Source organism: Culex quinquefasciatus, chromosome 2 (assembly GCF_015732765.1).
Source record: "Culex quinquefasciatus strain JHB chromosome 2, VPISU_Cqui_1.0_pri_paternal, whole genome shotgun sequence".
Lineage (NCBI taxonomy): Eukaryota > Metazoa > Arthropoda > Insecta > Diptera > Culicidae > Culex > Culex quinquefasciatus.
In genome coordinates, this window is record NC_051862.1 from 220,396,745 (window position 1) to 220,409,373 (window position 12,629).

At 38.0% G+C, this 12,629-nt stretch overlaps 1 protein-coding gene across 1 annotated transcript in view; it reads left to right on the plus strand.

Annotated features, from left to right (window-relative positions):
- LOC6052980 overlaps positions 1-12,629 on the plus strand; it is a 321,821-nt gene that overhangs the window by 277,899 nt on the left and 31,293 nt on the right. The window contains exons 8-11 of the mRNA XM_038253981.1: positions 2,219-2,542; positions 5,817-6,458; positions 9,205-10,273; positions 10,332-10,738. Of these exons, the coding sequence (XP_038109909.1) occupies positions 2,219-2,542; positions 5,817-6,458; positions 9,205-10,273; positions 10,332-10,738 (2,442 nt within the window). The remainder of the gene's footprint in view (positions 1-2,218; positions 2,543-5,816; positions 6,459-9,204; positions 10,274-10,331; positions 10,739-12,629) is intronic.

Sequence of the window (12,629 nt, forward strand, 5' to 3'; positions counted from 1 at the left end):
ACTAATGATAACAAAACAACTGTAATGGTTTACAACATTCTTTTCATTGAAATGTCGATGTCATGACTTACATTTTTAATTTTTAGGGACATAAACTTCAAAAATTTGCTATGCACAGAAAAAAAAACAATTCTCGTAATCGTGAATTATGTTCAAGAATGTAAGAACCACGAAGGAATTTATGGTATGGTTCATTTCTGGAGTTTTTTTTAAAAGGACCAATAAACCAAATTTTAAGTTTTTGCTTTTTGGGTGTTTTTTAATACCCCTGACTCAAGGCGGTTTCAAAAACACCCAAAATGCAAAAACTGGAAATTTGGTTTTTTGGACCTTTTCAAAAAAAACTCCAGATTTGCACTATAAACGTGAATAAACGTGGGTCTCGTGGCGCAGGGGTAGCGGCTTCGGCTGCCGATCCCGATGATGCTATGAGACGCGGGTTCGATTCCCGCCTTATCCACTGAGCTTCTATCGGATGGTGAAGTAAAACGTCGGTCCCGGTTTCTCCTGTCTCGTCAGAGGCGCTGGAGCAGAAATCCCACGTTAGAGGAAGGCCATGCCCCGGGGGGCGTAGTGCCAATAGTTTAGTTTTTTTACGTGAATATATTCCTTCGTGGTTCTCGCATTCATGAATTTAATTCACGATTTCGAGAATTGTTTTTTTCAGTGTGGTAATTTAAAATAAGTTTATTTCTCGAGAAAATAAATGTCTGATTTGTGCTTGATTATTGCAAAAATCATTAACTCTTTCATTTCTGATCCAAAAATCCTAATTCCAAAACAAACCTATAATTTTCGTATGATCATAAAATCTAACTTAAAAAATATTAAAAAAAAAAATCAGGTAAAATAATATTTTTGAAATCAAAAACCCATTGATAATCAGCTAATTGCAATTCTGTTTTTTTCCTTACAATTCAAAGGTTTGTTTTAAAAAAGTATTTCCCCTCACTTTTTGGTCAAAAAATGTAATATTAGAACAAAATTTCGAACGTCGTTTTTTGCCTTCCTCACCTTAATGAGGAAAGGCTTTAAAATCACTCGAAAAATGAACTTCTTTATTTGACCTCGTAGACCCACCTTCACGTACAGCTATCGACTCAGAATCAAATTCTGAACAAATGTCTGTGCTTGTGTAAGTCTGTAAGTCCTTGCAATGAAAAATATGCACACGATTATCTCCGGACTAGCTGAACCGATTTGGACCGTTTTGGTCTCATTCGATCCATTTTGAGGTCCCACAAGACCCTAGTTAATGTTATGTAGTTTAGAAAAGTACTTCAAAAGTTAAAACTTGAAGGTGGATTAAGTAACGTTTTTATAAATAATTCAAGCAATTTTTTTAAACTTTTATGCATTTTCAAAATTAAGGAATAATAAAAAAAAGTTTTTCAATGTATCAAAAAAATAATTCAAAATTATTTTTCAAAATTTAATGCATTTTCAAAATTAAGGACTAATTTTAAAAAGGTTTATGATTGTATCAAAAAAATAATTCAAAATTATTTTCATTTCAATAATATTGGAAAAACTTATTTCGAAATTTCAAGGTCATTTTTCAACACAATTTCCCACCACTTTATCCCACTGTCCACCAAGTTTCGCGATTCGCGATCACGTTCCGGGGCAACATCGGCGTCGTTGTCTTCGGCCGGCGTCGTCGCCTGCTTGCTTGCTTTTTACCTCTTCCAGATCGCAACACGCAAAGTAAGACAGGTAAAACAGAGCAGCAAAAAACGACGACGACGACGACGACAGTCAACTCGTGCGCGGCAGCTCCTCCACTTTGAGTTGCGCGCGGGTTGAGTCAGTCGCGACTCAAATTTGACACGCTCTGTGCTGCCTTCAGCTCGAGTGCAGATAAGCTTGATTTTTTTTCTTCTTCTTTTTGCTGCTGCTTTTTGTATTGCATTTCGCGATAATATAATTGTCGGTTATTAGCTATAATACAGGTGTGCCAACGTCATTTGGTTTGGTTTCTATTTTATTTTTATACATTTTGGTCAAAGTGTGAGTGTTATTTTGTTTTATTTTTTCAAATGAAGAAAGAAACTCAAAGAGACTATCTTATCGACTTCATTACCTCAAAGTGTGATAACTGCGTTTCTTGCATGTGTTGTGTTGTTTCGATTTTTTATCTCGTTTTTCTTTCTTTTCTTCGTTATTTCTTCGTCCCCTCCCGAAAAAAAAAATCGAACCTCAATCGGTGAAATTGCAGCAATATGCAACGAGTTCGATCCACAGGTTAGTGCTCCACGCCGAAACGCTCGTCCGGGACGAGATCTTTGCCAAAAGCGCGACTTCGTCGCCGAAAACGGTGGTGAAAAGCCAGCAACAACACTATCTGCACCACAACCATCATCACCACCATCATCATTCATCGCCGTCGTCCCATCATCATCAGCATCATCGGGGCAGCATCATCAGCAACAACAGTGCCAACAACAACAACCACAACAACTCGAGCAGCAACAACGCCACCGGTAGCAATAGAAGCAAGCAGGAGAAAGTGATGAGCAACCACAAGATCAACCGGATCGAGGTGAGTTATTTATTTTATTGTAGCTTCTTCTTTTTATACTTCTTCCTCTTAATTCCATAAAAATGTGACTTAGTTTTATTGCTAGTTGCCAGTTGGCAGTAGCCCTCAGGCGACGACTCTAGTTTTACTCTAGTTAGTAATAGAGTTTAGTGGTGTCGAACGGGAGGCTTCTTCCTAAGTGGGCCTAAATGGACGGCATTAGAAAGCCATTAACGCAGCTGGTGGCACTGCTGCATCGAAGTTGGTAGAAGAGGAAGCAAAATGTTGGATGCTGATGCTACTTTGCTAACTACCCGTAATTGATTCGATTAAGAGATGGTTTATGTTAGTAAACCGGCTGAGAATCGTCTGGTTTGGCAAGGTAGCATGTTAAGTTTAAGAAACGCAACAATTGCTGGAAATTTTATTGAAATAATTTAATAATAACATATAAGTATAAAATAAAGTCTCTTTTTTGTGTCTTTGTTTCAAAATTCAAAAAGGCAAACACAAAATAAGACCATTACACTTCTTTTCACAGATACGAAAAAATTAATTGCTTTCATAAAATTGAGAACAGCTATGAAGTTTATTTACGTTTAGTGTGCAAATGCACCATACCCAAGAATAAATTCCTACTTGATTGTCAAACACAACTGACGAATTTTTTAAATCTCTGCAAAATAAAAATTATTTAATCAAGATAATTAAGCTATTGCCATTTTTGTTCTTTTATTTTCGAAGTATGTTTGATAATTATTCAACAATAACATATTTTTTCTAGTTGCCTTAAACATAAACAAAAAACTAAAAATAATCAAAAAAACGAAGTGAATACTAAACTTTATTATCAAATTTCGGTAAGTTTTTACCGAATTCGGTAATTTTCAGTTTACTGAACTAGCAATAGAAAATTTAGTAAACTTTACCGAATTCGGTAAAAAAAATCGATGAGTGTAATGTATCAGTTTACTTGCTGCACAGCAATGATGAAATCACGTGTAAATGCATGCACATCACCTTCGTCGAAAAAAACATTTTAAAATTACACACAAGAAAATAAGTTGCAACCGACGGGAATCAATCCCAGCACCAACAGAAAGGACTGGCGCCTTAGCCCGCTCGGCCATCAAACCGATGAAGAATGGAAAGCATAAATGCATATATAAGCATTTCCCGTTTTCGTAATTTTTCCATTCTTGCGCGTGGCGCGTCGAAAAATCCAGTTTTTATTTTCAAAAAATCGTATCTCAGAGTATCGAAAACATAACTTCACTATTTTTTGATATGTTATGTGAAATTTTCCGAGGAATCCGATAAAAATATTTTCAGACATAGGCTCTCTGGTCCCGAGACCTTCAAAACAGCATTTTATGTTTTCATACGACCTTTTCAAATGTTAAGCTAGATTTTTAAAACTTCTTGCTATTTTTTCCAAATATCTAATCACCTTTCTTTTGCATCTAGGACAGCTAAAATCGGTTGAAATGGCGCAGAGATATGATTTTTTGAAAAAAGTGGTTTTAGCGAAATCGACGAAAATTGCCATAATTGCTTTTGAAAGCTTTATTGTACATTGTACAACTTTCAACTGTTTTTTTTTATTTCAAAAAAATCATGACTGTAATCCACATTTTTCGTATTTTTGATGTCTATGGAATAGTTCTTCATGAACTGAACAAAATAGATACACGTATAGTATATTTAACGATTTAATTTATTTTTATTCATTTTTTTGGAAATTTCCCATAATCCGTATTATTTACCTTAGAAAAATATGGAATTTGGACTATTCAGAAAAATGGGTACGCGGTTAAAATTAAGTTTCAAGTTATTTTTATTTTTATTTTTTAAATAAGTTCCCGAAAAACTGTAATTTTTAACTTTTTTATGGTTTTAGAAGACAAAATCCCGCAACTTTTTAGCCATTGAGAAGAAAATGATGTTGCCGAGTATTTTTTTTTTTTTTTTAATAGTTAGATAATTAGAAAAAAATTACACTTTTTCTTTGCTACAGCTTTTATGTAAGTTACAGTATTTAACAGAAATCTGAAAGTGTACCATTTTTGAGATAAAACCACCTGAAGTTCAAGTTGACTAAAAAATTCAGTTTTTTAATTGTTTGATGTTGTGAGTGACGATCCTTGAAAAAAAAAATTGTTTTGAAAGGTAGGTTCCGAAAATTTCCTTTAATTTCGTCTTGAAAACTGGTTGCTGAAATACAGCGAATAAAATAAAACAAACGGAAAAATTTATGTTTTGATTTAGTCGAAGTATTTTTTGGTTTAGATGACTTTGAATTAAAAAAACTCAATTTTTTCACCAAGTCATAAATTTTACAAATTGCGAGTATTTGTAACTCTCAAAATATAAAAAAACAAAATTAAAATACGCTTTTGATAATTTTTTTTGTGAAATAGTACATTTTTTCCGAAAAACAAACTTAAAAGTAAATTATAATAAATTGTTATCGAGTTGTATTTGTGTATATTTTTTGTGTTAATTGTTATTTAATTCTTTTCTAAATAATAAAAACCAAGCGAAAAATTAAAGGCGTATTTTGTAAACCCTCGCTTGAGATACACAAAAACAACAATTATACCATTTGCAACAAATAAAGGAAGAATAACAACAGAAATTCTTTATTTTATTAACAAATAAAAGGATCATAAAAGTAAAATACAAAAAGTGCAAACAAATAAATTAAAAAAAAAACTGCATATAAATAAAAAAAAGCAAATGATATAAAATAAAAATGTTTTTGGACAAAAGATGTTCAGCCTCAAACTAAAATTTATGACATATGAGAAAAGTTTAACTGTTGATCATGAAACAATTGAATCTTAATTACATCAATGATCCAAAATTGTTTAGAAAATCGTTTTCTGACTAAACAATCGAAAACGATATTTGAATGCTAACACACAACGCCTGTCATGAGCGTAATTTTGAAGCGATCGTCAGTGAACGAACACGAAGTTGAAACGAACAAAGCCGAGCTCAGCACTCAAGTAGCCGCCTAACATAAAGCACATTCTATCTCTGTTTTTCTCTCTCAACCTCGCTCTTTCTTGTTCGTGTGGTGCTGCGTTGATCAAAATTTCAATAAAATGTCAGACTTCTTTAAATTTTACTCGTTTTAAATGTAACTTAAAAATAGTTCGTTTGAACATTTTTCAAACTTAATTTTAAACTTGTAAAAAATAATCGATCTGCCTTATAGAAATGGTTTTCTTTTCAAAACAAACGATTCCTTCAATACTTTAACATGTATTTTTCCAACCCCTTTTTTCAGGAATGGCTCGAAAAGCAACCCCTCGATGTCGCCGCCACCGCTCCCCTCCTGCCCGGTTCCGGCCCCACCACCGACTGCGAAGCCTCCGGCGAGTACACCGACTCCGACTCGATCACCCGCGACACGGACAGCTCCGAGGGCCTCGCCAACTCGGTTGCGACGTGCCTCCAGGGCGACCAGACCTCGCAGGAGATCCTGAACTCGACCGAGCACGTGTACCGGTCGGACCCCTCGAACGTCTCAAACGACGACGGACAGGTCAAACGGCGCGTCCGGGACAAACCCGCGGCCGAACGACCCTGGTCCGTGTCGTGCATTTCCCAGCTGAACACGTCGGCGGTTGAGATCAACCAGTATGGGCCGGGAGGTCGTCACCACGATGCGAACGCGAACCAGAACCGCTTCCTGACGGCCACGACGGGCTTTTCCATCTCGGAATCTGCGCTGAACACAATGTCCGCGGTTCGGGGGTTGATGAAGAGTGGTGGTGGCGTAGGTGGAAGTGCCGGTGGAGGAGGTGGAGCGGGGGGAGGAGGAGTGGCCACGAGCAGCAGTGGCGGTGGAAGTCAGCAGCCGTTGATGGTGAAGAGTTCCGACAGCAAGGGTTCGCTGAAGAAGCGGAAGATGCGGGCCAGGCGAAAGGTGAGTGTTCTTTGTTTGTGTTTTGTTATCTGAAGTGGACGAGAAGGGAGATAATGAGCCTTTTTGATAAAAGCGGGAAGCTTTTGTGTGTTGTGATGATGAACAATTGTTTTTTTAACGATTTTTATGCAATTAACTGTTTGTTTTCGCCATACACTCTCTCTTAATTTGTGAGGATGACTTCATCTGCTCAGACGGCTTCAGAACAGAGTGTCTGGTTACCGTTGACATGAATGAATTTGATTGATTGTGGATAATTTACAAAACACACAACTGGAAATTCCGATGATCTGCGAAAATAATCATGTTTTTTTGGTAAACATGTTTAATCAGACAAGTTATATTTGACCATAAGGCCTTTACAGTTATTTATGTGAATGTCGCCTTCCTTTTTTCGAAATCGGCTCAAAAATTCTGGGGGGCAAAACACGGCCAAGGTTTCAAAGTATAAATAATCAAAAAAAAAAAATCTCAAAATAGCGTATATTTTGAAATACTCACATTTGCATAACTTGCAATATGGGTTTTTAAACGAAGCGTAATTTCATATGCACTTTTACTAGAGATTTTTTGTGTAAATTAATAAAACTTCCCAAAATATTATATTTTAGGAACATACTCTAATTTTTAATTATTTGCAATCTGGGTATAAAACGGAGCGAAATTTTGTATTTATTTTCGCTTTATTAATGTTTTTTTCGGAAAATAATCAAATTTTCCTAAATTATCGTATTTTTGTAAAAATACTTTTTTATAGATTTTTGTTGTGAAATGCTATTTTTTTTCAAAAATACCATGTTTTTAAAATACTGTATTTTTAATATTTTTGTAAAATGTGATATTTTATGAAAATAAAAGTATTTTACAAAAAAAACCTCTAATAAAGTGAAAATACAAATCAAATTTTGCTTTGTTTGATACCCATATTCCAAGTTATAATAATTTGAGTATTTCGAAAAAAAAAATTTAGTATTTTACAAATATACTCTAATAAAGTGAAAATAAATACAACATTTTGCTTCGTTTGATACCCATATCGCAAATTATTCAAATTTGAGTATTTCCGAAAAATACTGTTTTTTGTGAAATGTTAGGAATTTTGCAAAATAATAATAAAATTTAAAAATCATACACTATTTCGCTTGTTTTAAACACATGTTGCGAATTATGAGTATTTTTGTATTTTCGTCAAAAATGCGTTTTTTGTAAGAATTTTAGTATTTTACAAACAAAACACCAATAAAGTGAAAAAGCATACAAAATTTCGCTTTGCGAATTATGAATATTTGAGTATTCTCGAAAAAATACAGTATTTTGTTAAATTTTCCAACAAAAAACTCCAATAAAGTAAAAATGCATACACAATTTCGCTTCGTTTAGTATCCATATTGCAAATCATGGCAATTAGAGCACGTGTTTTTGAAAAACACAATTATTTGATTTAAAAAAAAATAGTATTCATTCAAAGTATGAACTTGTTATATTATCAATCAAAAATATTCTTAGTGAAAACTTCAAAAATTTAACATGATTTGGTTGTATAACGTAAATTTTAGAAATATATTAAATTAAGTTATCGTTCGTTATCGTCGATAAGATTATCGACGTTAACGATAACGATAGATTGGCATCGGCGTGTTTGGTCAACTCAAATACCAAAGCAGTGTAGAATAGTACTGCTTTGCGATACTAGTGCAGAAGTTGATATTTTCAGCACTCAAATGGTAGTTTTAGTGATGAAATGTAGGCCATTTAGTCAGTATAGAATTGTGGGGAAAGTTAAGCAGGTTTTAGATTATGACAACCATACAAAAGAAACTCGCACTTTTTGACAGTTTGACAGTCTTTGTTTGTGCTTTGTTTGCGGGTTTGGCAAACTGTCAAACACGAAAAAGTGCTAGTTTGTTTGTTTGTTTGTCATAGTCTAATATCTTCTTAAGTATTTTTAAAATGTAATTACAAAAACGTTTTTAGAACGATTTGAAGTCAAAAAAATGTTTTTGGTATTTAAAATTATTTTAAAGAAATTATGTGTTAAATTGTTACCTGTTTGTGTTGCGCAAATTAAAACTCGATGCCTAATTTTTCAGTTTAGTTTATATTTATGATAAAGATTTAACCTCGTCGTCACGTTTCAAATAACTTTTCCAATTTTGGTTACAATATTCTTTTCGGTTCGTTAGATATTAAATTTCGAAGTTTAGAGTTTAATAATAACCTAAAAATATGCAAATTTTAAATAAAATATGCTTGCACGTAATCATAAGCTGGTAGCAAATTCTTTTGATACAAAGCAAAACTTAAGCACGCTGTAATGCATGTTTGATTTTTTACTGCATTACGAATCTGCACGTGGTTTATTCACGAGCCCTGACAAAAATCAAATCGGTCAGCCCTACTGCGTTGTTTCCACCGCAAAGATGATTCTGAGAACGAATCATATTTCTCAAAATCTACTGGGGATGAAGGATGCGTGGACATACCGTACCAAACGCCCCGGTTAGCCTCGCCAAATTTGAGTTCAATTTTGCACTTTTCTAAGATCAATTTTTTTTTCATAGAAAATTATGAAGCAAAAAAAGCAACCAAGTTGAAATTTTGTTAATTTGTAGAATTTTAAATTCACTCAACTTTACGGTACACCTTCATCACGATCGTGACATCTCCTCAAATAAGCTCCTATAATTTATACCTACTCGTCGGGCTTGCGAATAAAATTAACATCTCTTTCTTTGTCCCCTTTTAGACTAACATCGTCGAGTCCGGTTCGGACGAGTCGATGCCACCGACGTCGCATCAGTCTTCGGCGCTGCACCTTCTCCAGCACTCGATCATTCTGCAGCACCAACAGCAGCTTCTTCAGCAGCAGCAGCAGCAGCAACAACAGCAACCCCTGCGGGAGATTCAACTCTCGGCCGGAGGCGGAGGAAGTAGCAGCGGCGGAAGTGGCGGTCATCGTCACTCACATCCCCACCCCGCTGCCTACCATCAGTACAGTAGCCATCTGCGGAGCAGCGGAAGCGCCGGTCTGCTGCTCAACAAGTCCGAGTCGTTCTCGGGCCGGATTCGGCTGGCGGATGACCTGGTCACGCTGTCGTCGCTGTCCGCCGGGTCGTCTGGATCGGGTCGTAAATCGTCCTCTGCATGGCAGACGACGAGAACAGCGGCCCCAACGACCGTCAACTCGTCCGCCGCCGCCGCCATGACCAAGTCCGGACCGGATAGCGAAGAAGAGCAGCACCGCCGGAACAGCAGCAGCAGCGGCGGAGAGCAGACGGCACCGATGGCGAAGCCCAACTTCAAGATCGGTTCCGTGGCGCGGGCCCGCTGCGGAAGCCTCAATCTAGGATCATTAGCCGCGTTGGCTAATTATAATCTAGATAACGGAGGAACGGCCGGAGGAGTCCCGGGAGTGGTAGCAGGAGTGCCAGCAGTCCCACCGGTTCTGGAGGCGGACCTTAACGGCACCGGAACGGGCACGGAGGAAACGGGCAGCTTCTCGGAGCAGGCGTGGGACAACTACCAGGAAAAGTACATGAGCGAACCGTACTCGGAGGACCGGGACACGGACGCGGCCCGCCGGCTGCTGGACTTTGGCGATGACTACCGGAACTTTATCGACTCGCAGTCGGACTGTGCGTCGTCGTCGCTGTCGGCGGCCAACATGGACTCGTTGTCGCCGCCGAGGTTCCGACGGACGGGCACGGGAGCGGGTGGCGAGTCGCTGCTCAGCAAGCAGGGCTCGTCCGAGTCGAACGTCAACTCGCTGAACCGCCGGAAGCGGCTGGACGAGTACCGGATGGACGATCGATACAGTGAGTAACGGTAATCATGAGATTAGGCGGATACTAAATTAATTATCACAATTCACAGGTCACAACATGCACTCGTGGTCGAGCAAATCGGGCAGCCCGCCGGGAGGCAGCTACGGCCACCACCACCTCCTGGACAAGACCCTCACCGGCAGTCTGGGCCGCTCGGGCAAGCACAGCCACGGCATCCTGTACGAGAGTCCCGACCACCTTCACCACCCGGGCGTTACGACGCCCCCCGGCGGTGGCCAGCAGTTGATGGCCGGTCGTCGGCGGTCGCTCCGGTCCGTCGACAAGCACAACTCGTTCCTGCGGTCCCTCTCCCACGAGACGAGCTCGAGCTCGAACAACGAGTTCGACGAGGACATGGAAGCCGAGGTGAAGAAGCTGCTGATCCAGAGCAAGGCCCGATTCGCAAATACGGAGGCGCTGAAGGGCAAGTCGCACCTGCTCAAGCCGGAGGACTACGTAAGATTGCTTCTTTTGTACTACTGTGATATTTGTTTGCGCTATGCATGCACCTACTGCTGCTGCCTCAATACGATCCTGTTTGTGTTGGTTTTGATCTATTTGGAACTGTGTTATGGTAATATTTAAGAAGGGAAGGGAGGGGTCACGAAGGTTGTAAATATAAAAGAGTTTGTTAAGTTTTCCAAGAAACACCACTTTTCTTTGGTCCAACTCTAACTTCGTGTTGAGGAAGAAACTTCCAAATTGACTTTTTCGTGTTCCAGAGAGCAAGCTCCCAAATCGTGTGTTTGTTTTTTTCCCTTGTGAGTAGTTGCATCGTTTTATTTACTAATTAAGCCTTTCCTAACTCATCAATCAACTACGCTGAAACGTGGGTGCGCAAAGCGTTTGAGCTGGAAATTAACACCTTTAAACTTGCGCATTGAGCAAATATTGAGCCAACGAAATAATTGTTTGGGAAGTCGGTTTTTTTTGAGCAAGAAAAATTAGCCGCAGTCACAAATTAGAACTAATGAGTTCAAATTAATGCAATTGTAATGACACTAAAATGTTAATTTTCCCGTAAAACTAAATTTTATGGTAAATTTTATCTTGTCTAATTTCAAATATCCGCAATTTACAGTCTTAAGCTAAATGAAGAAATTACATTTAAATTTGTAATAAAGAAATTGTTATTTTTTCTAAAACCATTCCTTTTAAACTCTGTTAGGCCTACGGAGTCTTCATTTAAAATTTCCAAAACTAACCTTTAATTTTCTTATGGCAATAATTTTTCTATCAATTTCAATATTTCAATCAAAAACCAAATTGTTCGCCAAACTGCATAGTAGGGTGGGTACGTTTTTCAAAAAGTTCTCGGATCAAGTTTTAGTATGGTTCCCCTTGTAGGGCATGCCCATAGGGACTTTCATGCCAAATATCAGCTCATTTGGTTGTAAACTGGCTGCGCGCATCAGGGTTAAAGTTTACATGGGAATTACAATGGGAAATTTGTTCAAGTTTTCCCTCAAAAAGCATCAAATTTTCCTTAGCATGCTATGAAAGCTTGATTAACACCGCGACGCCATACGTCAGGAAGCTACCACGTGGTTGAAATATTTGCAAAAAAAAATACAAATTTGCTAAGCAAAGATTCTGAATTCGTCTAAATAATATCAGGATTACTCGAAATGATCATTTTCTAGATAAAAGAAGGTTTGCAATTGAATATTCCAGCCGTTTCTCACCCACGTGGTAGCTACCTGACGTATGGCGTCGCGGTGTTCATCAAGCTTTCATAGCATGCTAAGGAAAATTTGATGCTTTTTGAGGGAAAACCGTTGATTCCGGAGACATCGGATTGTTTGCCGATGCGCCAGGTCTAGGGACAACGAATCCATATGCTCTCTACGGGAAAAGTGTTCTCCAGACCATTCCTCATAGGCCTGACCATACCAGAAGTTGGGGCGTGATTTTCCCAGACCTGTAGGAGCGTTTAAACAAAAAGTTCCAATTTCCCATAGTAATTCCCATGTAAACTTTATCCCTGATGCGCGCAGCCACTTTACAACCAAATGAGCTGATATTTGGCATGAAAGTCCCTATGGGCATGCCCTACAAGGGGAACCATACTAAAACTTGATCCGAGAACTTTTTGAAAAACGTACCCACCCTACTGCATAGCCTTGGCATTCTCTATTAAAAAATTCTTACTCGAAACTAAGTGTCCGATGGTTTGAAACGGTGAGGTATTCCAAACTCCTTTTGACACCCTAGGCTCCCATCCGCCTTGGGCTTCGAACTGACGACCTTTTTTTTTTTTTTTTTTTTTTAATTTATATTTATTCATATTTCTTTTCCATGTACATTCATTCAGTTAAAATATTATTGAGTGTCCAATCACAAACGA